Below are 26547 nucleotides of genomic sequence, written 5' to 3' on the forward strand. Positions count from 1 at the left end.
CCTGAGGGAGGAGGCCGAGGGAGTCTGTTTGGGCTGGAGTTGTGAGCAGAGACTAATGGATGCAGTAGGGGACCAACCACCCGAGAGAGCGGCCATAACACCTACATCGCTAGCCTCAACATGTGAGTGTCTCTAGGGCAACGGTTATCACGTTCACTCTATGTGCAGGGCTGATACAAGCAAATCCAGCTCCCTGCAAAGCTGTGTATTTAGGGACCCGTATATGGGCCATCCCTTGGCAGTAGTACTAAAGCTGACTTACACCAGCTGAGATCTGCCCCCAGGCAGAAACCCATCTCTCTGCTTCCATCCTAAGAGGAGTGGGACCAATGGATTCTGGTTCCCATTTTTCTTATTTCTCTGCTGAAATGAACAGCAAACCTCTCGTTTCCACTTCTCAGATGGGACAAGGGCTTCTGGCAGCTGTAAACAAAAACAAAAACCTGAGAAATTCTTAAAATGAGGCAACAAAGCCCCAAATGGTGGAAGGTGGTGGGGTGTGAGCCAGCATGGGAGCTCAGAGTTGCTGCTTATTTGATCTCAAAGAAAATTGCCCCAGAAAGATGACAGAGATTAAGAATTTCACATGGATGTATCAGAAACATGTCCTCCCTTCTTCCGTTTAACAAGCAGCAATTTCCTTCTGAGTAACTGTCTGGGTGACTTGTAAAACTTTCCAAGCTCACTTTTGACACTTATGATATTTGTGGTCCACGAAGATCCAATTCTGCTGACTACATTTTTGTCAAAAGTTCTGTTTTCATGATTTTTTTTTAATATTAAAGATAGTGATTCTTCCCCCCACCCCCAAATAGGATGTAAGCCTCAACTCCTGCTGATATCACTGCTATTTATTTATCAAGATTGCAAAGTCCAGTCCCCATTCTGTCTGCTGCTCGCTATGATACGTGGCTTGTCTTGGTTAAAGCTGCTACGATATTTTCTCCCAACATGGAGCGTGTGGGAAGGGAGAAGTGGTGAACATGTCTATGGAGTTCATGAGCCCACTATTCAGAGAAACCAGTTGCTGAAGCCAAAGGGGTGAATCCAAAAGTCAATAAAAGGAATAAAAACCAACACAATATACATACATGGACTAAGAAGGCTTTAAATCACACTTGCTGTGGTATGAGGGTTGTTAGAGAAATTCAGAAAGTGCTGAAAATTACTTTTAGCGGAAGATGTTTTAGTTTCTTTGTATTTCACAATAAGCTTTGAGCAAACAGTTTCCTGTTCCTCTTCCTAGGTTTTTATATCTATCTATCTGTGTTTGAACACAAAGAAGACTGAGAGAAACAGATCAAACCAGGGCCTTCAGATGATGCTTGTGAGAGCGTTCTGACTAACAGTAAGTCCATCACTTTCTGCATTTTCTCTTGGGATGGGCTAACTTTAATCTGAGCTAGTTGTAGTTTGTACATGTGAGTGGTGAGACATGTCAGAATGGGGCCCGTGGGTATGTTTACACAGCAAGTGAGAGGTGTCATTCCCAGTGCAGGTAGACATGTGCATGAGCTGTGTTTGTGCTCTCGCCTCAAAGTAGCAGCATGGGCGGTGGCTTGAGCTAGCCACCCGGGTATGTATCCAGGGGGTCGGGCAGGATTTTACTTGGGCATCTAGCCTGTGTTTCCACCACCAAAATACACTGGTATTTTTAGCCCTAGTTCAAGCAGAGCTGAAGCTCACATCTGTCTGTCTGTCCAAGCTGAGACTGACACCTCGCAGTTGCTATGTAGACGCACCCAGTGATGAGCTGCCAGAATGTTAACAACTGGTTCCCTACTGGGTCTTCGGCGGTACTTCGGCGGCGGGTCCTCACTCGCTCCGGGTTTTTGGCAGAACTTCAGCGGCGGGTCCTTCAGTGCCGCCAAAGACCTGGAGCGAGTGAACAACCCGCTGCCGAAGTGCTGCCACTGACCCGGTAGGGAACTGGTTATTAAGCACCTCCCGGTGAGTACAAGCCCAAGACCGTCCACCCTAACTCTCCCACAGGGTCCCACCCCCTATCCAACTTGCCCCGCTCCCTGTCTCCTGACTGCCCTGACCCCAGGGGTGAAAGTAGAAATAGGGACTTACCAGTAGGGGGCTGGGTTGGGGCCAGCTCTGGCCCTCGGAAGGGGCAGGGATGGGGGTTCAGAGCCAGCCCCGGCCCTCCTTGTACCGGTAAGTGCCCTCCCCCTCCCTCGCCGGGGTAGCAGCGGCAGCTGGGGGTTCCAGGAGCAGTTTAAAGGACCCAGGGCTCGGGCGCCGCTACCGCCCTGGACCCTTTAAACTGCTGCCAGAGCCCCCAGCTGCCGCTGCTACTCCAGGTCTCCAGCAGCAGGGCTCCAGTGGCTATTTAAAGGGCCGGGGCCATAGAGGCAGTGGGAGCCCCAGGCCCTTTAAATAGCCCTCAGAGCCCCGCCGCTACTCCAGGGCTCAGGGGGCTATTTAAAGGGCCCAGGACTCCCCTGCTTCTACAGCCTGGCCCTTTAAATAGCTCCCGGAGCCCTGGGGTAGCGGCAGTGGGGCTCTGGCGGCTATTTAAAGGGCCTGGGGCTCCCACTGCCTCTATGGCCCCCAGCCCTTTAAATAGCCACTGCTGGGAGCCCCAGGCCCTTTAAATTGCCACCTGGGGAAGCCAGGCCACCCCGGTATGGTGCACTGGCTCTTGCCAGTACGCCGTACCGGGGTGTACCAGCTTACTTTCACTTATTTTCACTGCCCGACCCCATCCACCACCACCCCGACAGATCCCCAGAACTCCCACGCCTACCCAACCCCCCCGTTCCCCATCTCCTGACTGCCCCCCAAAACTTCTGCCCCCTCCAACTGCTCCCTGCCCCTTATCCTCCCAGCCCCAGCCCGGCCCCCTTTACCATGCTGCTCAAGGCAGTGTGTATGGATGCCGCGCAGCGTGCTGGAGCTCGCAGCCCCACCCCCTTACCATGCCGCTCAAAACGGCAGAGCTGCCCAGGAGTGGTCCAGAGCACCGGCGCCAAGCTCTGTGAGAGGGAGGAAGGTGAGGGAGGGTCCTGGGGAGCCTCCCCAGCTAGGAACTCAGGTGGGCAAGACAGGTTGGTCCCGCGGGCCGGATGTGGCCTGCAGCCCAGAGTTTGCCCACCGCTTTAACAACCGGTTCTAAACCAGCTTCTAAATTTTAACAACCGGTTCATGTGAACCAGCTCCAGCTCACCACTGGACACACCGTATGTCAGAAATTACCACTGCTCCACCTAACCTTGCTCTGATATCCAGAATACCCATGAGGGTCTCACACGCTGATGCTGGATCTCAGGATGCAGGGCTTGATATTCCAGGACTGTATTTTCTGAGTTTATATTTTTGAAATTTTAATTAAATTAGGGTGTCCCACCTCTATTTTCAAATCCAGTTGGCTGATAAATACTATTAGTATAGCTCGCATCTTCCTAAAACCTCACTTGGCTTTACAAACATTAGCTAAGATGCACCTCACCCTGTGAGTTAGATCAGTAGGATTATCTCCATTTTACAGATGTGGAAAAAGGCACAAAGAATCATTTGTGAGAGAGAAACACTGAGGAGTTATGAGCCCCAGCGACCTTCTCCCACCATTAGCTTACTTCTTTCCTGTACATGGGAATAATTGTTGTTATTAATGATCCAATTAATGATTAACACCAAGACTTTACACTGCATTTTAGCTTATCTCTTGATGCCCAGTGATGGGAAACCAAAGCAGCAGAATCAGTGACCTGCTCTTACGAGCCCTCGACAACCTTTCTCAGGAAGACTTGAAAAGATTTAAAGACAAACTATCACACTCTGACTTTAAGGGGAAAGGTAACATCCCCCGAGGTCGGCTGGAGAATGCCGACAGGATAGATACGAAGAACCTCCTGATGGAATTCTATAGTGGAGATGCTGTGGTAGATGTAACCATAGATGTTTTCACTCAGATCGACCTCCGAGAGTCTGCTGCAAAACTCAGAGAAGAAAGAGAGAAAGGTAAGAGACATAAAGTTACTGTAAAACCTGATAGTCTGCCCCGAGAATCTCCCCCAGGGCAGCAGCAGCAGGAGCAGAAGGAGAAACAGGCTGATGGCAGGAATGACAAATTCTGAATCCGAGCAGGAAGCCCGGGGGACTCAGAGCAGAGATGCCCAGAGTGGGTCAGATTCTCTCACCTGCCCCACTCCCTTTTCACCACTCAGCTGTCTCAAGGGGAGCAGAGACAGCCTGTAACTCTCCCTCTGAGGAAATCCCCAGTGTGGGGGAGTCCCCAGTGGGTGTAGAGCCAACAGAGCGGTGCAGAGGGAGGGAGTTCCATGGACAGGGAGAGGTGGGGAGGAGGAGTAGCTGGAATGCATCCCCAGCTGGAGGATCATTCCTTGGTGACCATTAGCAACTAGTGCAAGTAAGACCAGCCCCTAGGCTGCTCTAACCTGCGCCAGAGCTGGGACAGAGAATTGAGGCTCTATAACTGGTAACTGATCACAGCAGAGTATGTTATCCCCAAACAGCTGGTTGACAGCATGAGACATTCCTGGGGTTCCAGGCAGGATCTTTATTATCTCCAAGGCTATCTTTTAATTCAAGAAACAAATTCAGTGCAGTACAAACAGCCAAGGAGCCAGCAAACGTGGAGAGCTGCAGTTCCAAAGACTCCAGGCCGCTTTGCAGTGTCCCACAAGAGTGTAATAGCCAGTGTCCGTGGGGAGCCAGTTTTTAGTAGAGCAGCATTAAAATCCATGTGCTCAGTGATGGAGCTAAACTCAACCCTGTTAGTCATTCCTGTTCCACTTCCCTGCACCCCACGGTGCCAGTGGAGCTCAGCTGGGCTGGTTCTGCAGGGGGTCCCTGGGATGGAACACTCCAGGGCTGGCCGTGGGGCTCTCCCTAGAGGCCTTTGGAATTCACTCCCGTGGATAGTCCCCCAGGGGGAGAGTTTAGAAGCCTCCAGAGCGCAATGCAGGGGGAAGTTACTTGGTTTAGACTGTGAGCTCTGTCAGGCAGGGACAATCATGTTATGTGTGCACACAGGACCTAGTACAATGGGCCCCGATTGGGAATCTAGATCCTACCATAACTCAGTAATAAAATAATAATTATTGAGGGGTGGGGAAAGGGTACTTTATCCCCCTAAGTTAGTCACAGATGCTTGGCAAAAGGAGTGGCAATATTTATGCAAACATTTCTGGTTGTCTATGCAACGTTTAACCCAGTCAGCATTCTGTCAATAACTGAATCTAGTGAAAAGATAGGGGTTGTTGGGGAGAGGTCCCAAGTGGTAGTTATCCCAAACAAACAAATTCCCTCGGGCTGCCATTAGTGTCTGTTTTAGATCCCTAGGTTTTAAAGGCTTTCCTGAGTCACCTAGCCCATCCCTGAACGAGAGCAGAATTGTCCTTCACATGGACACTTTAGTTGTTTCACCTAATCTGTGTTGGAACATGAGTGTTTGTGAGGGAGTCCCTCTCCCCACAAACACTCCTGAATTGACTCTTTGTCCCAGTGCTAGTTGTTCTGTGTTTCTCTGACCACGTGGCCGGCTCATCGTGTAAAGTGCAGACTAGTCATCAGTAGAACCAGGCAGAGGGAGGTCCGAGAAACTGAACTCCCTTCACAGTATTCCCCAAACTGAACTTCATATACTGATGGCTGGTAGCCATGCTCTCCTTGGTGATTACTTCATTAACACAGAATGCAATTGCATCATTCTGTCACTTGCTGCCTCCGTACAGAACAGAAACTCACTTGCACTGAAATACACTCTACATTCTTACACTGTTGTTTAAATGTAATTTCCCTTTCAGAGTTTCATCAGAGTCAAAACCCATCAGAGTTGTCAGCAAAAGGTATGTGATGGCTACCCAGGAAGTTACCTAAGGACAGCGGTTCCTGCTTACTCAGTTGGATACGTTCCCAGAACTATTGCTGTGAAACAAAAATGAACAGTTTACATGTCTATAATTCCCCAAGTTGTCTTTGTTCCATCATTAAAAGATATTTGCCCTTCTCCAGTCCACTGGGACCTCATCCATCCTCTATGAGTTTTCTGAGAGAGTGGTTCAGAGATTGCTTCATCTAGTTCCTTAAGCATCCTAAGGTGAATTTTTAGGCCCTTGCTGACTTGAATGCATCTAACTTATCTAAGTAGTCTTTACCCTGCTCTCTCCCTATTCTGGCTTTTGGGTCTTCCCTCTTGTTGTTAATAATAATTGTGTTAGCATCTGGTCACAATTAACATATTTAGTGAATACTGAAGCAAAATAGGCATTAAACACCTCTGCCTTATAGGTATCATCCATTATTAGATCTTCTTCCCTGCTAAGCAGTGGACCTATGCTTTTCTTTGTCCTTCTCTTGCTCCTGTTGTATTTATAGAGCCTTTTATTGCTTTCTATGTCCTTCACTAGGTGTAACTCATTTTGTGCCTTAGCCTTTCTGATTTTGTCCCTACATTCTGTGCAATCCTTTTATACTCATCCTAAGCAATTTGTCTGTCCTTCCACTCTTTGTGTCATGGTGGATCCCAGGAATTGCAGCCATGATGGAGAAGTTCGCTTCGTCCATTTCACGTGTTCTTCTGCTCCGTTCAGCGACAGCCAGAAAAACTGTGTACAAAATGGGGTGGCAGCCTCATGCCATTACAATGAACCGATCAAAATCCTTCGGTGATTTCAATTATAAACATTTTTTCTATTTCTAGACTCTCTCGTCTCATTGTCATGCCAACCTATGACTTTACCAGGAGCCTTGCAGACCCCCCAGTACTGCTTTTCTAGGATAAATGATCCAGTTTGTATCAGTTGTTTTACGAACAATTTTATATAATGGGCTGAGAGGGACTTTTATTACCTTGGGCAACTTCCAATACAGATGTGTACAAAGTATCGCTCTGGGTCAGTACTGAGCAAATGTACTAGCCTCATGCTGGAGGACACTCTGCTTTAGGGGCACCATCTCTTACATGAGAAAGGTAACTGGAGGTACTCAATTGTGGTAATTAAAGATCCTGTGATGCTCTCTCTTGTAAACCCAGGTGTCCTGACAAATTCTAGTTTATGAAATTACTTTCTTTCCACCTACATTCCCAGTTTTGTTTCAACTGCATATGATATTCTCTTCCACTGGTGACCTACCTTGTTGTGTAGTGTTCCTGTGCATTGCCAGACAGTAGCCGGGTTTCACCAGAGAGGTGGCTGCATTTCAAAGAGAATGAAGTGATGCCTACAGTCTTTACTCAAATGAATAATTTCAGTGGGGCATCCGTATTTGAGTAAGGGCTGCAGGATCTCACCCATAGTTAAGTGATTACAGGCTCCTTTTTGAAGAAGGTTTCATTATAAATGTGAAGAACCATTATTGTTGTTACAGTAGAACTATTTTAAGAGATTAGTCTGATATTAGTCTGTCTGTTTTCTGAACTTTCAGTTCAATATTTCTAATGTCTCATGTTGCTGATACAGGTTACAGGAAGAAGTATAAAGAAGATATTAAAAAGAAATACAAGCTAATAAAAGACATGAACAGTCGTTTTGGTGACTATATGATTCTAAACAGAAGATACACAAACCTGACTATTGTAGACAGACCTCGTCAGGCAAAGGAGAGAGAACATGAAATAATGGCCATGGGATGGAGACATGCAGAAGTCATGACTGAACGAGCTAGTTCTGAAGTTACACTGGCCACCCTCTATAAACCTGATAAAGATGGACACACACCACAAGTCGTTGTGCTGCTGGGAGCTGCTGGGATTGGGAAAACAATGACTGCAAGAAAGATCATGTACGATTGGGCAGCTGGGGAACTCTATAAGGAAAAGTTTGATTATGTTTTCTACATAAACTGCAGGGAAATGAACCTTCTTAATGAGCAGGGAAGTGTGGCTGACATGATTTTTAAAAGTTGGCTTAATACAAATGCACCAGTTAATCACATTCTGGTGAATCCAGAAAAACTCTTGTTCATAATAGATGGGTTCGATGAACTGAGATTTTCCTTTGATCAGCCTAAAGATAATCTGTGCACTGATCCCTGGGAAAAGAAGCCAATGGAAATCATCCTGAGCAGTTTATTTAGGAGAACAGTTGTTCCTGAATCCTACCTGATGATCACTACAAGACCAGCTGCCCTGGAGAAACTCGGGCAATGTTTGGAATGCTCACGTTATGCAGAGATCCTGGGGTTTTCTGAAGCTGAGAGGGAGGAATATTTCCACAAGTTCTTTGGAAATGAAAACCAAGCAAGACAAGCTTTACAATTTGTGAAAGCAAATGAAATTCTTTTCACCATGTGCTTTGTCCCCTTCATATGTTGGATCATCTGCACAGTTCTGAAACAACAGCTTGAAAAAGGAGAAACTCTCACACAAACTTCAAAAACAGTCACTGGAGTGTATATGCTCTACCTTTCCAGTTTAGTCAAGCCTCTCAGCAACAATACGAAGCAACACTTGCATGGAAATCTGAGGAGACTTTGTTCCTTGGCTGCTGATGGAATCTGGAAGCAAAAGATACTGTTTGAGGAAGAAGAAATCAAGAAGTTCGGCTTAGATCAAGAAAACTCTCTCCCCCTTTTTTTGAATGAGAATATTTTTCAAAAAGAAACTGACTGTGAATGTCTCTACAGCTTCATTCACTTAAGCTTTCAGGAGTTTTTTGCAGCTTTGTTATATGTCCTGGCGGAAGATGAAACAACAGATTCAGGGATTCCAAAGAAAGATGTGAAAACTTTGTTAGAAAACTATGGAAACTCTAAAAATTATTTAATGTTAACAGTGCGATTCCTGTTTGGGCTCTTAAATGAAGAAAGAATGAAGGACCTGCAGGAAAAATTTGGGTGTAAACTTTCACCTAAAATTAAGGCAGATTTATTGAAGTGGGTTCAAGCAAACCAACAAACAGATTTAATCTTGCCCTGTGTTCATGAGGAGATTTATCAAAGTTATCAGCTTGAGTTGTTTCACTGTGTATATGAGATGTATGAAGAAGATTTTGCAGTTAATGCATTGGATCACTTCACTGAACTGAAATTAAATCAAAATAAATTTACCCAGATGGATCAAAGGGCTCTCTCATTCTGTGTAAAGCACTGTCATAGTCTGGAGTCACTTTGTACATATGACTGTACATTTAGTTTAGAAGACCATGAGGAAAAACTCCCAAGACGACAAAAGTGGCTATATCAGTAAGTATTATCTGAGCTGAAAAATCTGTAGTTTCATTAACACATTAAATATTCTTTTCCCTATGTCTTGATAACTACTAATTGGCTGAATGACCCACCTGAGAACAATTCTACGGTCACTGTAAGCTAATGATACAGTTATCAGACTACCGAAAAAAATGACCTTTTTTAAAAAAAAAATCATGATTGTTTGGTCTGCTCTGTCCTCTCAATGACTGAAATGTTTGCTGTACTGTTTTGTGTATAGATATGAACAGGGTGAGACAAAAGAGCGGGGGAGGGAAACCTGCTTTGTGTCAACAATTGTACAAGGAAGGTTGAGAGCTGCTCACTGAGACCTTCCCTGATGAGGAAATCACTAGGAAACAAAACAAGCTTCCACATCCCCAGTGTACAACTAAGGCACCTTTATCATGGTAAAACTGCATCCACCTTAGGGATTGTACTGGTCAGAACATTTTGGTAAAAATTTGTCTCCTAAACAAAATAGTTATAGCAGTACTAAAACTGTGTGTTGATCAGACCTCAACTGAAATTCAGCATGTAGTTTTACTGTGCTATTGTGTGTAGAAGGCAGTGTGTTTGAACAATTCGTTGATATTAAAATAAAAATTCAGAACAAAACCAAAACTTGAAATTTCCCACAAAATTCTGAGTTTCAACCAGCTCTAGCTGCAACCAGAAGACCGGTATCATCATTACCAAACTATGCTGCAGTGCTTTAAAATAACAAAGAACAATTGTTTTCACTAGAACGCTTCACCACAATTTGCTGCATGTGGATAAAACTAAAATTACCATTTAAAAAAATCAGTTTTACATAGGATCTGAAAAATATTTCAGAAGCTTCTTCCTATCAGTATAATTGGATTTTAACAAACAAAAAGGTGCATTCAATAATTGGTGGTGTGTCTCAGTGTTAGTATTAACAACTGCTTGGCAGGTCTCCAAAAACAATCCTAACCCAACCTACCATGTCTTGCACATCTTGCAAAACTGTCACGTTTCCACATAACTAGTGCAATGGGAATGTGTAGTTTTTTGGTTTTTTTTCTGGGTGAGTGAAGATGCCACAATACCCAGTAGTAGAGTGACCAGATAGCAAGTGTAAAAAATTGGGACAGGGGGTGGGGGGTAATAGGTGCCGATGTAAGAAAAAGCTCCACAAATCGGGACTGACCCTATAAAATTGGGACATCTGGTTACCCTACCCAGTAGCTTAGCAGATGGTGCACTGAGGTACCAGCTAAAGGCCTGTGAGTTCTAATCCCAGTTGTTTTCTTGACTGCTCTTGATATTTCTCTGCCTTTTTCATCCCTTATTAACATAGGCCTCAAAACCCTGCCTTAGGGGAGGTATAACTATCACTCACCCATTTTACAGCTAAGATAACAGAGAGATTGGCAAGTTCACATCAACAGAGCCGAGGATAGAACCCAGCCCTCTAATAGCATGGATCTAAGGCTCATTCATTTTGCCACCCTGCCTATAAGGTGAAAAGAGTCAAAATATCTCTGTGTAATCCACATTCAGACTCAGTGGCTCTTTATTCCTGTCTAGTGACTAGATTGTACAGCGAGCGGTTCATGGATCTCTAATAGCCACTGTACTCATGGGAGTGGTCCTTTAAATCAAGTGACAGATGCTCCTGTTTTGAGGTTGAGAGCCCGGGACCACTCCCTGCAGATCAGGGATGGCCAAATCAGGCAGAGAACAGATCTGATCCTGGTCTCTCACATTTCAGGACAGTGTCCTAACTACCCGGTTACAGAATCAGTCTCGCTCTCTCTGGCCCGATGAATATTTAAGGATTTGCACAAAGTGGAACAGCTCCAACAGAGAGAAAACCACTAAACATAGGGTTATTTGCTATTCTGCGATGAGATCTCTCTCTCTTCCTCTCCCCAGAGGTATTAAGGAATGTTTGTTGAATATTTTCTAACCAGTTCTACTGAAGACAACCCAAGCAGAAGGGTTGTTGCAATGGCTCTGCTGTCTCTAACCAGCAGAGCTTAGATTCCTCCCAGAGCAAGGAAGAGAACCGAGCCTAACAATCCTGAAACCCAACAGCCTAGTGCTAGGGATTAAACACATTGCCCGCTAATAGGATGTTGGTGGCCCCAGAATGAATTGAGATTGGTCAGTTTCAGATCCCACCTCACAAACTCACCACCATGTGTTGCACTAACTAGAAATGATCATGTTTAGTCTAATGGGCAGAAGTTAGTAAGCAGGAGTCATGTGCACCAGCTGCCCAGCCATTGTCAAATGTTTTGCAGGATTCACAGCAGAGGTGAGTTTTAAGGAGGGATTTGAAGAAGGCTTTTGAAGAGGAGTAGTAAGAACATAAGAACGGCAATACTGAGTCAGACCAAAGGTCCATCCAGCTCAGTATCCTGTCTACCGACAGTGGCCAATGCCAGGTGCCCCAGAGGGAGTGAACCTAACAGGTAATGATCAAGTGATCTCTCTCCTGCCATCCATCTCCACCCTTTGACAAACAGAGGCTAGGGACACCATTCCTTACTCCTTAATGGAGTTATGACATGTTCCTCCCTGGCATAGGGGACAGCAAGGGAGAAAGCATGAAAATATTATGGACTAATGGGTAATGAAAGATGGCATGATCGGCAGAGTAGAGGCAGAGATTGATATCTTGATAGTGTACTACAGTTGACAGACAGGGCAAGGCTAAGCCATAAAGGGCTAAATGGTAAAGATGAGTAACTTGTGTTTGATTTAGTGGAGAAGGGGTGGCTAGGTTACTAGGAACGCATCTCCCCAAAACGGTGCTGCCTGCACTGGCTCCCTATTGACCAGAGTCAAGTTAAACGTGGTTGTACTGACTCTTTTCAAAGCACTGCATGGTGCTGGCCCCAACTGAGAGAGAGAGAGAGCTTCTATCCCTCCATGACAGTGACCTGGCCTGGTGGCTTTGTTCCACAAGAAAAAACAATCTGTTGACAAGGAAGGAAAGGCTCGTCTCTGCAGGAGACTCAGTTGTCACAGCTGTGGGGTCACAATGGTGGAACTCACTGCTCAATGAAATAAGAATGGAACCCCTGTCCACACACACACACTGCCTCAAAACTAAATACAAACCCTACATCTCTGAGTTTTCCCACAAAAACTAGCTCTCACCAGCACCATCACGTTATACATGTTCTTTAAAAATAACTCCAGTGATAACCACGCTCTTTCCTGCTGGAGGGGAGATATCTTGTGGAAAGCACTGAGACACCACCGTGTTGGATGACCTTATAATAATCTGAGTCTTCAGCATAAATTTGACCGTCAAAGCCACATTTTGAATGAAATTGCCCAGTGTCAAGGTGTAGGTGGAGAAAAGGAGGGGCCCAGGATGGAGCCTTGTGGGTTGCCAATGAAAGGTGGAGGGGGATAGGAGGATGAAGCACATGAAATGCTAACGAGAGAGGTAGGAGGAGAAATAGGAGAGAACAGACTCCTGAAAGTTGAGGGAAGAAGAGGTTTCAAGAGGAGGAGAGTAGGCAAAGATGTTAAAGGCAGTGGAGAGGTTGAGGAGGGGGAGGACTGAGTACAGAACCTGAACTCTGGCTAGGGTGAGGTTAATAAAAACTAAGATGGACGCTTCAGTGGTGAGGAAGCCAGACTGGACAGGGTGACAAAAGACAGGGATTTGGTCTGCTTTCCTTTTACCCGTCATCTACCTCAGTGACACCATCGACCATCCCATCCTATCTTCCAATCTAGTTTGTCCCTAATACCCTTCCATTCCTCATGTTTCCCCCCCTCAAACTCTGGTCCATTTCCTCGGCAAGATATGTGTGATTTATTTGCCCCCATGATAAAAAACACTTCCCGTGACCCCACTTGTCTCGCCAACTATCACCCTGTCTCCCCGAGTTCTCTACAACTGCTGTTTAAGAAAGACCTGATTATTAGAGCTGGGCAGATAATAATGAATAATTCACTCAATGAATGTTGCCTTTTTCACAAATTATCCAAACAATTTCATTTTTTTTAAATATTAATTTTTCTAATTTATTCATTTTGATTGGACACACAGGTCATAGATATTTCGGTTCTGTGAATCGATGAACATAAATATGAGAACCAGATTTCTAGTATGAATGCTCAGGATTATAATTACAAATTTTGCTTTCACAGGAATATTCTGTAATAGTGACTTAAATGCGTTGCTTCAACAACATTCCTGTCTGCAAATTCCCTTTGCTAGAATATTTGGAAAACACACAATAAAGATGTGTGAACACAGTGGAAATAAATTCACTTTAAAATTCATCAGAATATTTTTCTTGAATTTTAGTTGTTTAATCATTCATCCAGCACTATTTCTTATACAGATGCTGCTTTAAAATTAACTTACCATTTTACACATTCTGCTGTCAGGAACCAATAAGCTTCATTTCTGGTTCCTCCTAGGGATGTAATTTCACTAAGTGTAACCCCAGTTATACACTATTGAGTAACAGTTGTTATACTTACAATTTTAAGCAAATACTTATATTTGGTTTTTAGCTTTGTGGGCAAATTAAAGACATTACTAGTTAAATAAACACAATAATTTCTACTGTATCTCCAGAAATGATACTGCAGTTACTGCCTGACACAGAAGCATAAAAGCTCTGGAGACATTCCCATTTGTGTGAGTAGTTAGAACTGGGTTTTAATATTAAGAGAATCAGAGTACCACAAGTTCATAAAATGAATGGATTAATCTTAGTCGCACGTATTCTATTTGACTCTGTATACTTAAAATACATATCGAAGTACTAGATGTAGTTTTGAATTGGGGGACTTACAACTAACTGTAACTGCAGAATAACCTATATGCACTGTATCACACTGTCCAAGAGGCTATTTCAATGTTCAGGAAATAGAATTAAAATCTGCCTTCAGAGAACAACAGAGAAAATTTCTCTTCTCTCCTTTTTTTAAGGAAAAACCGTCAGGATAAGCCAAAGCATTCGCCTATTTACCTGCTCTCTCAAGCATTGAAGGATCCAAACTGTAAATTAAAGAAACTAGAGTAAGTAACTATTCTTTCTTTTTAAAATCCTCTTATTACTGCTGCTATCCCAGAAATTCTACAGCAGGACAGCTCTTCACCATGGTTGCTATAGTGACCACACATTGTATAACTTCTGAGGATTGTGTTTAAATTTGCAGTTAATACATGTGGGGTTAGTTTAGTCAGCCTACTGCTGCAATGACAGTGAACCCAATTACCTTACCCACAGATGAGCCTGAGAGACAGAGGTCAGAAGGCCAGGGGGAATTCTTTGAGATCAGGAAAGATTCAGGAAGTGGAAGAGACAAGCTTAGGTATTTTAATCTTAGATATTTCTGAGGTGCCTGTCACTAGAGCTGGGTGAAATTTACTTGGTAAATAGCTGATTTGGCACTGGCGAGTTGACTGTTCATGAATTCAGGTAAAATCTGATGAATAGTTTCGACTGAATAAAAATGGGGGAAAAGTTTCCAAAAAAGTCAAAATATTTAGTTTTGACATTTTTGAAACAAAATTTCAAAGTTTGTGACAAAACGATGTTTTATTAGGAAAATTTAGCTCAGTTTAATTTAAAAAATAGAGTTAAACAAAAATCCTGAAAACTAAGCATTTTGTTTAGGGTAGCACAAAACATTTAATTTGATCCCAAACCATTTGTTTTACCGTTTTTTTCATTTTGTCGGGAAAAATTGGCTTTTCTGTTTCAGGTGAACCCAAATAAAATACTTTCATATTATTGGGTTCAGGCACTGAACCAAATAACCAATTATTCATACAGCCCTACGTGTCACTAGGGTATTCTAAGCCCTGAACATATCTATTTATTTAACATTTATGTATCTTCACTGGATTTCATTTCTCCCTGACTCACAAGTATGTTTTTTTGGGAGAGGATTGATTTCTTTCTTTCTCTGTCTCTGCTCCACCCCTCAACTCTCTCCCTGCTTCTTTCTTTTTCTTCCTACTACACCAGCTCCATCTCATGCAAGTTGGTCTAGTCCCTGTTTCCAGGTCTGGATCTTTGGAGTCATTCCTCAGCCTTCTTGTCTGGTGTCCTTCCTTGGAATGTGAGGCGCTGCCTTCCACTTGTCCTAGACCCTGAAATCAGTGTCTGAGATCTCCCAAGTTGACCTCCAGTCAGACTCTCACCCTGCTCCAGCGCTCCACCTCGGTTGTGGGCTCTCTGGGCTTCTAGTTTGTCACCTTCAGGGATAATGTGGCAGGAAAGCAAGGAACACAGGCTTGTCACAGAGGCTTATTAATCAGAGACTTTGTCTTCAAAGCACTCAGGAGTTACAGATCTTTGAAAAGCAACAGAAGTCCTGAGATCCCTCCTCCCTAAGTCTTATTGGGCCCTTCCCACGAGTCCAAGGCATATCAGGGTTTCAGGCTGGGCAGAGTCCCTCTTGCCCTTTCTCTCTCCTGTACATCCTGCTTACATGTCATGATGGTCATACCCACCCCCTGCACAGGGCAGCTCTGGGGTCTCTGTCCCCTTGCCATGTGACCCACTGGGTTGCCCCTGCACCCTCTTCTAGTCATGCTTGCCCTGCCTGTGGCCCCTCTTTTCCATAGGGATGGGCCAGAAGTTGAGATAATCACACTCAATGACTTCAGAGCGTAGTCTTGATGGCTTCTCAGTGACAGTCCTTCAACCGGCTCTCATGCACCTTTCCTGCACAGGAAATGCAGTTCAATGGGTTTGTCTTGGGCAAGTTCAGACCTGTGTTCAACAGCTAATACAAAATGGGCTTTGTAATTTTGTATGGTCACTCACACACACACACACACCCCCCTCTGACACAGGATTTCAAAGGTGTCAAGCCCCATATAGATTCATAGATTCATAGATTATAGGACTGGAAGGGACCTCGAGAGGTCATCGAGTCCAGTCCCCTGCCCGCATGGCAGGACCAAATACTGTCTAGACCATCCCTGATAGACATTTATCTAACCTACTCTTAAATATCTCCAGAGACGGAGATTCCACAACCTCCCTAAGCAATTTGTTCCAGTGTTTAACCACCCTGACAGTTAGGAACTTTTTCCTAATGTCCAACCTAGACCTCCCTTGCTGCAGTTTAAACCCATTGTTTCTGGTTCTATCCTTAGAGGCTAAGGTGAACAAGTTCTCTCCCTCCTCCTTATGACACCCTTTTAGATACCTGAAAACTGCTATCATGTCCCCTCTCAGTCTTCTCTTTTCCAAACTAAACAAACCCAGTTCTTTCAGCCTTCCTTCATAGGTCATGTTCTCAAGACCTTTAATCATTCTTGTTGCTCTTCTTTGGACCCTTTCCAATTTCTCCACATCTTTTTTAAAATGCGGCGCCCAGAACTGGACACAATACTCCAGCTGAGGCCTAACCAGAGCAGAGTAGAGCGGAAGAATGACTTCTCGTGTCTTGCTCACAACACACCTGTTAATGCATCCCAGAATCATGTTTGCTTTTTTTGCAACAGCATCACACTGTTGACTCATATTTAGCTTGTGGTCCACTATAACCCCTAGATCCCTTTCTGCCGTACTCCTTCCTAGACAGTCTTTTCCCAATCTGTATGTGTGAAATTGATTTTTCCTTCCTAAGTGGAGCACTTTGCATTTGTCTTTGTTAAACTTCATCCTGTTTAACTCAGACCATTTCTCCATATGAAGCAGATAATAAGGGCTGCAGGGATGGGACACTTTGTCTACTTCCTGAGAGGCTGGAATAGCTGCTAAATGCCTCTGTGTGGCGTTAGTCTTTAGGGTAGACGCGGATGAAGGAGTAAGTCAAACTGATTTTCTGTGGAGATAATAGAGGGCACCATGTGGACCTGTTTGCACCCTGCCAGATCCCTTTCCACTGGTAGATGGCTGCTATGATTCTAGGAAGACATGAGCCCCCTGCACTTGAATATGGCCCCGTGCCCTGTCAGGAGCCAAGCTGTCAGGGAGAAGGCTCCTGAGATGCAGCAAGGTGCCTTCATTCTACGTTAGCATCCAAGACCAGATTCAGCCCAATGGAGTCGGCTTTGGCCAGCTGCACCAGAGCTGAGAGCCGCACCTGGCCTAGCCAGTATGAGGCTATGAAGATTATAGAACCCTTGTCTCTTCTGAGATGTGCCAGTGCCTGTGTCATCAGGAGCAGATATTAAGGTCCACAGGAGCATTCTTCTCCCAGAGGTAGAGAGAGCCCCCCTTGCTAACGTTATCTATTCTCCAGGCTATCAGCAGATGGCTGGTAGGTTCTTGTTCAGGGATGTGGCAAAGAGAGACTTCCCTCTCTCTGGTGCCCTTTGAGACTGGGATCTCTAGGGAAATTCCAGCCTTTTCTAATGTATGGTTGAGAGAGATGGGGGGGACTTGAGACGTGGCAAAGTGGAGCCATCCCTGAATCCTGAATGTTCAATACTAAGGCTGGGTCTACACTACCCGCCTGAATCGGCGGGTAGAAATCGACCTCTCGGGGATCGATTTATCGCATCCCGTCGGGATGCGACAATCGATCCCTGAATCGATGCTCTTACTCCACCAGCGGAGGTGGGAGTAAGCACCGTCGACGGGAAGCCGCAGAGGTCGATTTTGCCGCCGTCCTCACAGCGGGGTAAGTCGGCTGCGATATGTCTAATTCAGCTACGCTATTCACGTAGCTGAATTTGCGTATCTTAAATCGACTCCCCCCTGTAGTGTAGATGTAGCCTCAGTCTACCATAGATGGTGGTTTATTTGCTGAGTCCTCAATTGAAAAGATACAGCAAGAGAGAAGAATAGGCTCCTCCCATCCACAAAACTTCTTATTAGCAGATGCCCAAGTGTGTCTGCTCAGAGATGGAAAACACTCATATGTGGAATACGGGATCAATGAGAGCTACAGATGCACGTGGATTGAAATCCACACATGACCATGTGGTCCCCACCATCCATTACTACAGCTGTGTGATTCCTCCCTCCCACCTCCCCACCCCCAAATAAACGAATCTTTCTAGAAACAACAGAGGGAACTGGACAGACAGACGTTCTCATTTTCTCTCTGCTTATCTGTCTCCTGCAGGTTTTGTGATTGCCATTTGACAGCTGCTTGCTGTGAGGATTTCTCCTCTATTCTTGGTACCAAACAGACCTTGGTTGAGTTGTGCCTGGCAGGAAACAGCCTGGGAGAATCAGGAGTGAAGCTGCTGTGTGAGGGACTGAAGCATGCAAACTGCAAACTGCAGAAACTGAGGTGAGAATTTACCGTTTTTTTTCCGTAAAGGACTCCATGGAGTGTGAGGATGGTGTAAGGTGTTGGCTCCCTGCAGGTACATGAAGGGGGTGTCTACATTGCAAAAAAGCCCACAGCAGTGAAGTCTCAGTTCCTGGATCAACTGATCCAGGCTCACACTACAGGACTAAAAATATCTGTGTAGTGAGGCGGTGTGGCTTCCCTCCGCCCCGGAGCGGGACAAGCCCATCCAGAGACGGGAGTGGAGATAGGGAGCTTGGAGCCTGCCCCTCAGAGGGTCAGGCGGCAACCTGGAAGTATAAAGGCTCGCCCTCAGAGCTCACTAGGGAGCCAGCTGCCGGGCAGGCCAGACGTCTCCAGCCTAGTCCACGACTGGGAAAACCCCACTGCCCAAGGTGCCCACCAGAACTGGCCTGACTTGCCCTGCGCTCGCTATCCAGAGGAGGTGCCAGACCTGCCCTGCTCCCACTACCCGGAGAAGTTGCTGGGCCTGCCGCTCACCCACTACCTTGAGGAACCCATGGTGCTGGACTCCCCGGAGGACAACACCCTGACCCAGGTACCACCAGAGGGGGAGTCTGGAAGTAGCCCAGGGGCAGCCAACCCTAGTCTGGCTGCAACATTGCCAGAGCCCAGGTCAGTGTGTTGCAGCCAGGATCCCCACTGACTCAGCAGCGGGTCTTCTGCCACTGCTAGGACCCTGGGCTGGGACGCAGTGGAGTGGAAGGGCCTGCGTCCCCCCTGCCACCCAACTCGTGGGTGGCAGTTCCCCCTCTCCCAGGCCTTGAAGGCTTGGGCCTACTGTTGTTGCTCAGCCCTGCCTGAAAGCCTGACTCCGTATTGCCCGGCCCTGACATAGGGCCTGGGCTTGCTACTATTTGTACTGTTACTGCTCAGCCCTGCCTGAGCCCCTGACTCATTGCTGCCCAGGGCCTGGGCTTATTGCTACTGTTTATACTGCCAGTGCTCAGCTCCTGCTGGAGGGCCTGAGCACCTGACTCACTGTTGCCCTGCCCTGACCCAGGGCCTGGGCCTATTTCTGTTGTACCGCTGTGGCTCAGCCCCTGCCTGAGGACCTGAGCACCCGACTCATTGTTGCCCCGCCCTGACCCAGGGCCTGGGCTTATGGTGCTTATTTCAGTTACTGCAAGAGCCTCCAGGAAAGACTCCCGTGGCCAGACTAATTCCCCAAACCTCAGCAGTGTGCAGTGAGCCGGTGTGGCTCCCCTCCACCCCGGAGAGAGTCGAGTCCCGGCCAGCACCTTTACAAGCAGTGTAGACGTTCCTGCTCAGGCTGGAGCCTGGGCTCTAAGATCCACTTCCCGTGCTGGGTTCCAGCCCAAGCAGAAACATCTACACTGCTATTTTTAGTTCTGTAGCACAAGCCCAAGTCAGTTAACCCAGGCTCTGGGACTCGCTGCAGTGTAGACACACCCGGACAGGCTGGACGCTGAGTGTCCCTCCAGCCCCTGGTGCGTCAGTGGCTCCCAACAGTGCGCTAGCCTGTCGTGTTCGGTAAATGGAATTTATAAATAAAGATGGGCACATATTGGAGCAGTAGTTCCAATCCCCCTGAATCTGAAAAATAAGTCATCATATATAAATGATTCCTAATGTGTCCCTGGCATTTAAAACTAATGCAGAATCTTAATCACTTTGATAAAAGCCCCATTTTATCATAGTTTTAATGATTTTTAAAATAATTTTACACTTATTTTGATTTACAACTAATGAAAGCACAAGAGGCCCTAGGAGCCTGATGACCCTAAATCTCCCCGTCGTTCCTTATAGACACATTTCCATGATGGGAGCAGTGTGCGTCTCGGGAACTGTGGGAGGGATTCCGGCTCAGGAAGGAAGAATTTTTCCTGTAACTCCTTCATGTGCCAAGGGAGGGGGATTTGCCTGCAGCTAACCCCCCTTCAGGAGGTGCACCATGTTCTTTTGTTTTACCCAGTCAGCTCTGCTGGCCATTACTTACAGGTGTATTTTATCATGGCTCCTTTCTGCTCTTCCCTGCATCCTTTAGTGATTCTTCTGCCCCTAAGGTAGGGAAAGAAGAAGAAGACTGTGTTCATGGGGGGCCCAGCACAGAACACAAGGAGAGGGAGGTGTCACCCCTTTTTGACTTGAGCAGTTAGCCAAAATTTGGGGCCCTGTGTATTGTTTGTTAGAAGGAGAAATTGGTGATGGATCCAGGTATCTTTGATTCAGTCTTGTTTATGAAGACTGCACACAGTCCCCTTTCCTCAAACACAGGAAGAATCAAACAGGAGGTAGTCTCTTTGCTCAAAGCTCACACCTCTTTCAGCAGCACGGAGCTGCCACAAGCTCTCTCTGGGCTTTTTCTTACTGAAACATCCCCAGTGCTTGTTCGGCTGCCTTGTTCTGCCCTTCTGTCTCTCGCTCTGTGGTGTTTCTGACTGCTTTCCTCTCGCACACAGACACAATCGACCCACTGCCCTGGGCTTATCAGATCATTATGGAACCCCCTTGTGCCACATGGTGAACTCCTGCTCCAGCCTTGTACGTGGCCTGTGTTTTCAGCAGAGGCCTGTATTGGATTCAACTGTCTATTCCATAAAGTAGTTCAATTGCTCTTTTTACATTGATTCTGAATAAAAGGCAGCTATTATTACACTCAACCTATAAAAGAGGCTTCATGTGGTCTCCCCGCCGCTTGTGCACCTTTTCAGTAGTCCAACTCAGTGTGTGAACTGTAACATTCACCGTTTTCAGCTCCTGCCTGGCTGAGGTATGAGGTGAGGTACTCACAGCAGGAGGTGAAACTATTCTCAGCGGAGAGAAGGCACCAGTTTGTAGAAAGACCTTTGACATACAGCCCCCCTGGGTAATAGAAAAGCATTTAGTCACTATTGTCACAATAGCCACTGCAGTAGCTGTTCTAATAATAGATGAGGCTCTCTGAGTTACATCAGGTACCTGCGACATTCCAGCAATTGATAGGCCTAATTTTTCAATAACCAATATGCCACTTGATAACCATGTTGTAGTCTTAGAAAAGGTGGCCACAGTCTTAAGATCCATTAGGGAGGCAGGACTGACTGTAAACCCCGCAGAGTGTTCATGAGAAAGGAACATAGATGCTCCAGTGTGTAAGGCCGGGGTGTCAAACTCACTTGCAGAGCGCTGAATTCTATGGTTAATTATGGTCCTTAGCAACAGAAGGTCCTGTGGCACCTTTGAGACTAACAGAAGTATAGGGAGCATAAGCTTTCGTGGGTAAGAACCTCACTTCTTGCATCTGAAGAAGTGAGGTTCTTACCCACGAAAGCTTATGCTCCCAATACTTCTGTTAGTCTCAAAGGTGCCACAGGACCTTCTGTTGCTTTTTACAGATTCAGACTAACACGGCTACCCCTCTGATACTATGGTCCTTAGGTCAGGCTATAAATACTATATTCTCTCCATGATGTGCAGTGGAATGCCCCCCTCATGTCAGAGATCAAGGGGAGGCTATGGCCTTTATGTAGTAACTAAATGTTTTGTTACTATTTATTGTTTGTGTAATGCTTTAGTATTGCATTCATTATCAGTGGAAAAATCTGCTCACCTTTAAGCCCGCTGCTTTTCTGCCTTTGGTTTCTCTTCCTTCTCCATCCTCCCCTCTCTGCTTTCTCTTCTGCTGTCTCCTGTGTGTTCTCTGCATTTCCTTCCCTGCAGCAACTTCCAGTTCCCAACCCAGCAGGCTTTGTTCCCATCCCCCAATCCCCTCATTCCACCCACTACAATGATCAGTGATTCAGTAGTTGATGTTGGCACTGAAATCTCACTGGTGAGCAATAAAGTTGATAGTGCTGTCAGATTACTGGGGGACAGGAGAGTCCCCACTCCTGAGTCATTGTTTCAGACTCTCTGCAAATTCAGGCTGACTTCACTGCATCAGGTACAAATTTGGCTCACATTGGTGATCTCTGCTGCCACGAGGGCCAGAAATTTCCTTATGTCTGTGGACACTAAAACAGCCTGTAGGTCAGATCCAGCCTACATTACTTACGTTTGAAACTTCTGGGGGATCTGAGCCCAGCTTCCTGCCTCCCATGTGTAAACCAGAATACTAAATACCTGACGGAGTGGGGGGATGAGAACTCCCACTGAGATGAATGGAGCAGTTCACACCTCTCGGAGCTATTGTTTCAGGCTGTTTATATCTCCATGCGGTGTTCTCATTCAGCTGAGAATGTCCCATTGAGATGAATGGGCCATTTCACACCTCTCTGAGCCTACTATGCTGCTGATGGATGTGTAGAGCCCCTTCCTCATACACTAGGCCCACATTTGGGGTTCCTCACAGCCACACCACATAAGAACATAAGAACGGCAATACTGGGTCAGGCCAAAGGTCCATCTAGCCCAGTATCCTGTCTTCCGACAGTGGCCAATGCCTGGTGCTTCAGAGGAAATGAACAGAACAGGTCATCAAGTGATTTATTCCCTGTCGCCCATTCCCAGCTTCTGGCAAATAGAGGTAAGGCACTTCCCATGGCCCCTCCAAGCTCAGCGAGAAAAAGTTTTGAACGGTTTCACAGATGCATTTCAGGATTCACCACCCCACTGAAAATGCAGCCACGCTCTACCCTCACCTTCAGCTTAGCTGAACACACACTTGTGGAACACAGGCTAATGGACATAATAGATGCCCATAGAAGGACCCCAGTGTAAACTTCTCTTTTACAATCCCACTGCTGCCAACACCAAGGTTAAGATTCATTGCTGAGCTTCTAAGAGGCGCAGCAAAGATCTCACATTCCAGAGGGAGGGTGGAGCTAAGTGGATTTAAACCATCTTTATGCCTCCCAGATTCAGGGTTGCTCCAGGTATTGGAATGGTTCCCTAGTGTAAACTAGAGCAGCTCTGAGATCCCCAGGCTGCTAATGGACAACTCTGCAGCTTGCAACAGATGAGAATCCCAATAGCTGGCAAAGCAAAGTAATTGTTCTAAAGGAAAAGTGATTTTGATTCTGGAATAGTATGTCCACACAGGGAGCTATTCTGGTCAATGTCCTTGTATAGACAAGCCCTCAGTATCTAGCCATCATGTTTAAGGCCTGATCTACACTTAAAATTTAGGTCAACATAGCTACGTGACACAGAGGTGTGGAAAAGTCAATTAAAATTAAAATAAATTAAAAATTCACCCCCTGGTGTAAATGCAGCTAGATTGATACAAGAGGACAATATATCTTCAGAGGGTCCTGTGGCACCTTTAAGACTAACAGAAGTATTGGAGCATAAGCTTTCGTGGGTGAATGCCCACTTCATCACCCACGAAAGCTTATGCTCCAATACTTCCGTTAGTCTTAAAGGTGCCACAGGACCCTCTGTTGCTTTTTACAGATTCAGACTAACACGGCTACCCCTCTGATACCTAATATATCTTCAGTTTGTCTATTTTGGTCATAGTCTCTTTGATCTGGGTGATATTTCTTTCTAAAGCACTGAGACTTTTCGTCTACAAGAAAGAGAAATTCTAATTTACAACTGGCTTCCTATATAATTCCCTTATTCTTCATTTTTCATACCAGCCTCTATTCATTTGTTTATTGATACGTTGCAAATCCTTAGATTAAGGGTCATGGGGACTATGGTAAATGCTTCTTGGCTTTCCACGCTGGAATTTGTATTGAGAAGAGAGGACTGGATAGACAGACGTGCTCATTCTCTAATCTGGGTATCTATCTCTTTCAGCTTGAAGGCTTGTAAACTCTCAGCTGCTTGTTGTGGGGAGCTCTCTTCTGCTCTCAGCAACAACCAGTTGCTGACAGATCTGGACCTGAGTGATAATCAACTGGGAGCCATGGGAATACAGCTGCTGTGTGAAGGACTGAAACAGCCAAACTGCAAACTGCAGAGACTAGTGTAAGTATTGACCAGTTTCCTTTATGTACAGACCTTGGCAGGAGGTGTGATGGGGTATGATCAACTTCCTGCAGGTACGTGGTGAGGTTAAAAGCTGAGTCTCTCCTATTAATGCCTCAGTTGGGGATACTTTCTCCCCACCCCTAAGCATGTGAGAGCAAGAAGGAGGCAATACCCATGAGGACCCTTTCAGTGAAGGAAAATCACCACTTGCAATCTAGGACAGCTCTGATCCCTCTGTGAACAATTTCTCCTCATGTCCAATCACCCCTGCGTCCGCTTCTCATCCCTCTCCCCGGTCTGTAGGGTAGGTGGTGGGAGGGACAGGAACAGTCTCTATCCCTGAAGCCGAATGACATGCCCTCCTAGAGCACCGTCTTGCTGAGGATCTCAAAGCACTTACAGAGCTGAGGGAATTCACCTCCCACCCCCTTGAGCAAACTGGAGAAAAAAGAATATAAGATTCATTTAAGTCAGTTCCTGCTGCCTTGATCCCCTCCTGCTCCTCCCTCTGTCCCTGACCCTCCCCCACCATCCAGGCTTGTGACCTCCCTGTTGATTTTTACTTCCTCACATCCCCCCTTGGAGGGGGGGGGTGCCATTGAATCTTCTCAGTTCTCCATCCCATGTCCTTCCATCATTGTTCAGCTGGATGAAAGTAGTTTTTGCTGCATACAACATCCCAATACTAAGGTGCTCCCCCACCCCATCTCCAAGTTTTACTGTTGACTCCAACAAGAGGAGGATTTGTCACCATTCTGCAAACGCTGACAGTAAAAGCTTCAAAAATCCTCTTGCCTGTGGACAGGAGGAGGTTCTCCACAGCTTTGGCAGTGCCATGTCTGTTCTGTGTCTAGGCTTAAAACCCAGCTGGATATTGCCAATGGACAGGTGAAGTTGGATGCAGCTGTTCAGTAGCTGCTTGACTAGATTGCTCAGAAACAGAAGACCTGATGATACCGGGCATTCGCTTGTAAGGCTGGTTGTATCAAGCAATGGATTCTTAAGACCTGGCCAGGTTACTGCATGCTCCAGGTTCGGGGAGCAGATTTCTATCCTCAAAAGCAGACGATGACAGTATTTGTTAGTAGGGGTTCTAGATGCTCTTGCTCAGTCATTCCTAGGGTACGAAGAATCGGGGTGGCCACTCTGGGCCCCGCACTTTGGGAGGCCCTGCAGGCCAGAGCAATTGGCCAGCGCGGTCGCTCCCAGAAGTGACGGGTCGGTCCCGGAAGTAATGGATTCATCACATCCACCCTGGGCTCTGCAGCCCCCCAGGGATGGCCCTGCTCTTGAGTGGTGCTGGGCTCTGGAGCTAGGAGACATCTAGGTTAGCAATGTTATTGACAATCCAGAATAGTTCTGTGGGGTGTGACTTGGGGCTTGTCTACCCAGCCCTGCAGTTCAGACTACAGGGGTGTGAAGTGCAGCATGCACCAAAGTGCTGTGTTGTAACCCCCCTATATAGACAATGCAGGTGCAAACAAAAAGGTACCTAGTTCATGCTAACATAGTCCTGTTTGAAGAGGACTATGTTAACACAAGCTAGGTATCTCTTAGTTCGCACTAGGACTGTCCACATTGGGGAGCTGCATGCACCAGAATGCTGTGCTGTTGCAATTCACACCTCCATAGTCCAATTGCATTGATGTAGCCTTGGTGGTTGCTATGGAAGAGGAGAAGGAGGATCTCTTGGTCTCCTCCATGGCCAAGGAGCAGGCAAAGAAGAATTTGTTTTTTCTTGAGTGTTCTCAACACTGACACTTGGGTTTTCTTGCCTCCTTGCATCATCTGTCACAGGAAGAAGAAACCACAAAGCTCTGTGAAGGCCAAATGGGAAGGAAGTGCTTCAGAACCAAAGTATTCATGGCTGTGGTCAGTCAGTGACTGTGATGTCTCACTGGTTCTTCTAGTCCTTGGCTGCTGGGCTAGTGTATCAGTCCTTCGTGGATCTAACTGGATCAATGAGCTCTCTAGGATGGACCATGATGTTAAGACCTTCTTGCCTGGAAATTAATTAATTAATAGGCAGCAGATTTAAAACAAACACAAGGAAGTATTTTTTTCACACAACGCACAGTCAACTTGTGGAACTCCTTGCCAGAGGATGTTGTGAAGACCAAGACTATAACAGGGTTCAAAAAAGAACTAGATAAATTCATGGAGAACAGGTCCACCAATGGCTATTAGCCAGGATGGGCAGGGATGGTGTCCCTAGCCTCTGTTGGCCAGAAGCTGGGAATGGGCGACAGGGGATGGAGCACTTGATGATTACCTGTTCTGTTCATTCCC

The 26547-nt window shown here is 46.0% G+C and overlaps 1 protein-coding gene across 1 annotated transcript in view; it reads left to right on the forward strand.

Moving 5' to 3' along the window:
* Positions 1-946: 946 nt before the first annotated feature.
* Positions 947-26547, forward strand: part of LOC128836107 (uncharacterized) — a 342237-nt gene continuing 316636 nt past the window's right edge. Inside the window, exons 1-7 of the mRNA XM_054026123.1 lie at positions 947-1348; positions 3666-3969; positions 5778-5819; positions 7434-9156; positions 14099-14188; positions 18205-18375; positions 24085-24255. Of these exons, the coding sequence (XP_053882098.1) occupies positions 3687-3969; positions 5778-5819; positions 7434-9156; positions 14099-14188; positions 18205-18375; positions 24085-24255 (2480 nt within the window). The 5' untranslated portion in view covers positions 947-1348; positions 3666-3686. The remainder of the gene's footprint in view (positions 1349-3665; positions 3970-5777; positions 5820-7433; positions 9157-14098; positions 14189-18204; positions 18376-24084; positions 24256-26547) is intronic.

The sequence above is a fragment of the Malaclemys terrapin genome, chromosome 4 (assembly GCF_027887155.1).
Source record: "Malaclemys terrapin pileata isolate rMalTer1 chromosome 4, rMalTer1.hap1, whole genome shotgun sequence".
Classification (NCBI taxonomy): domain Eukaryota; kingdom Metazoa; phylum Chordata; order Testudines; family Emydidae; genus Malaclemys; species Malaclemys terrapin.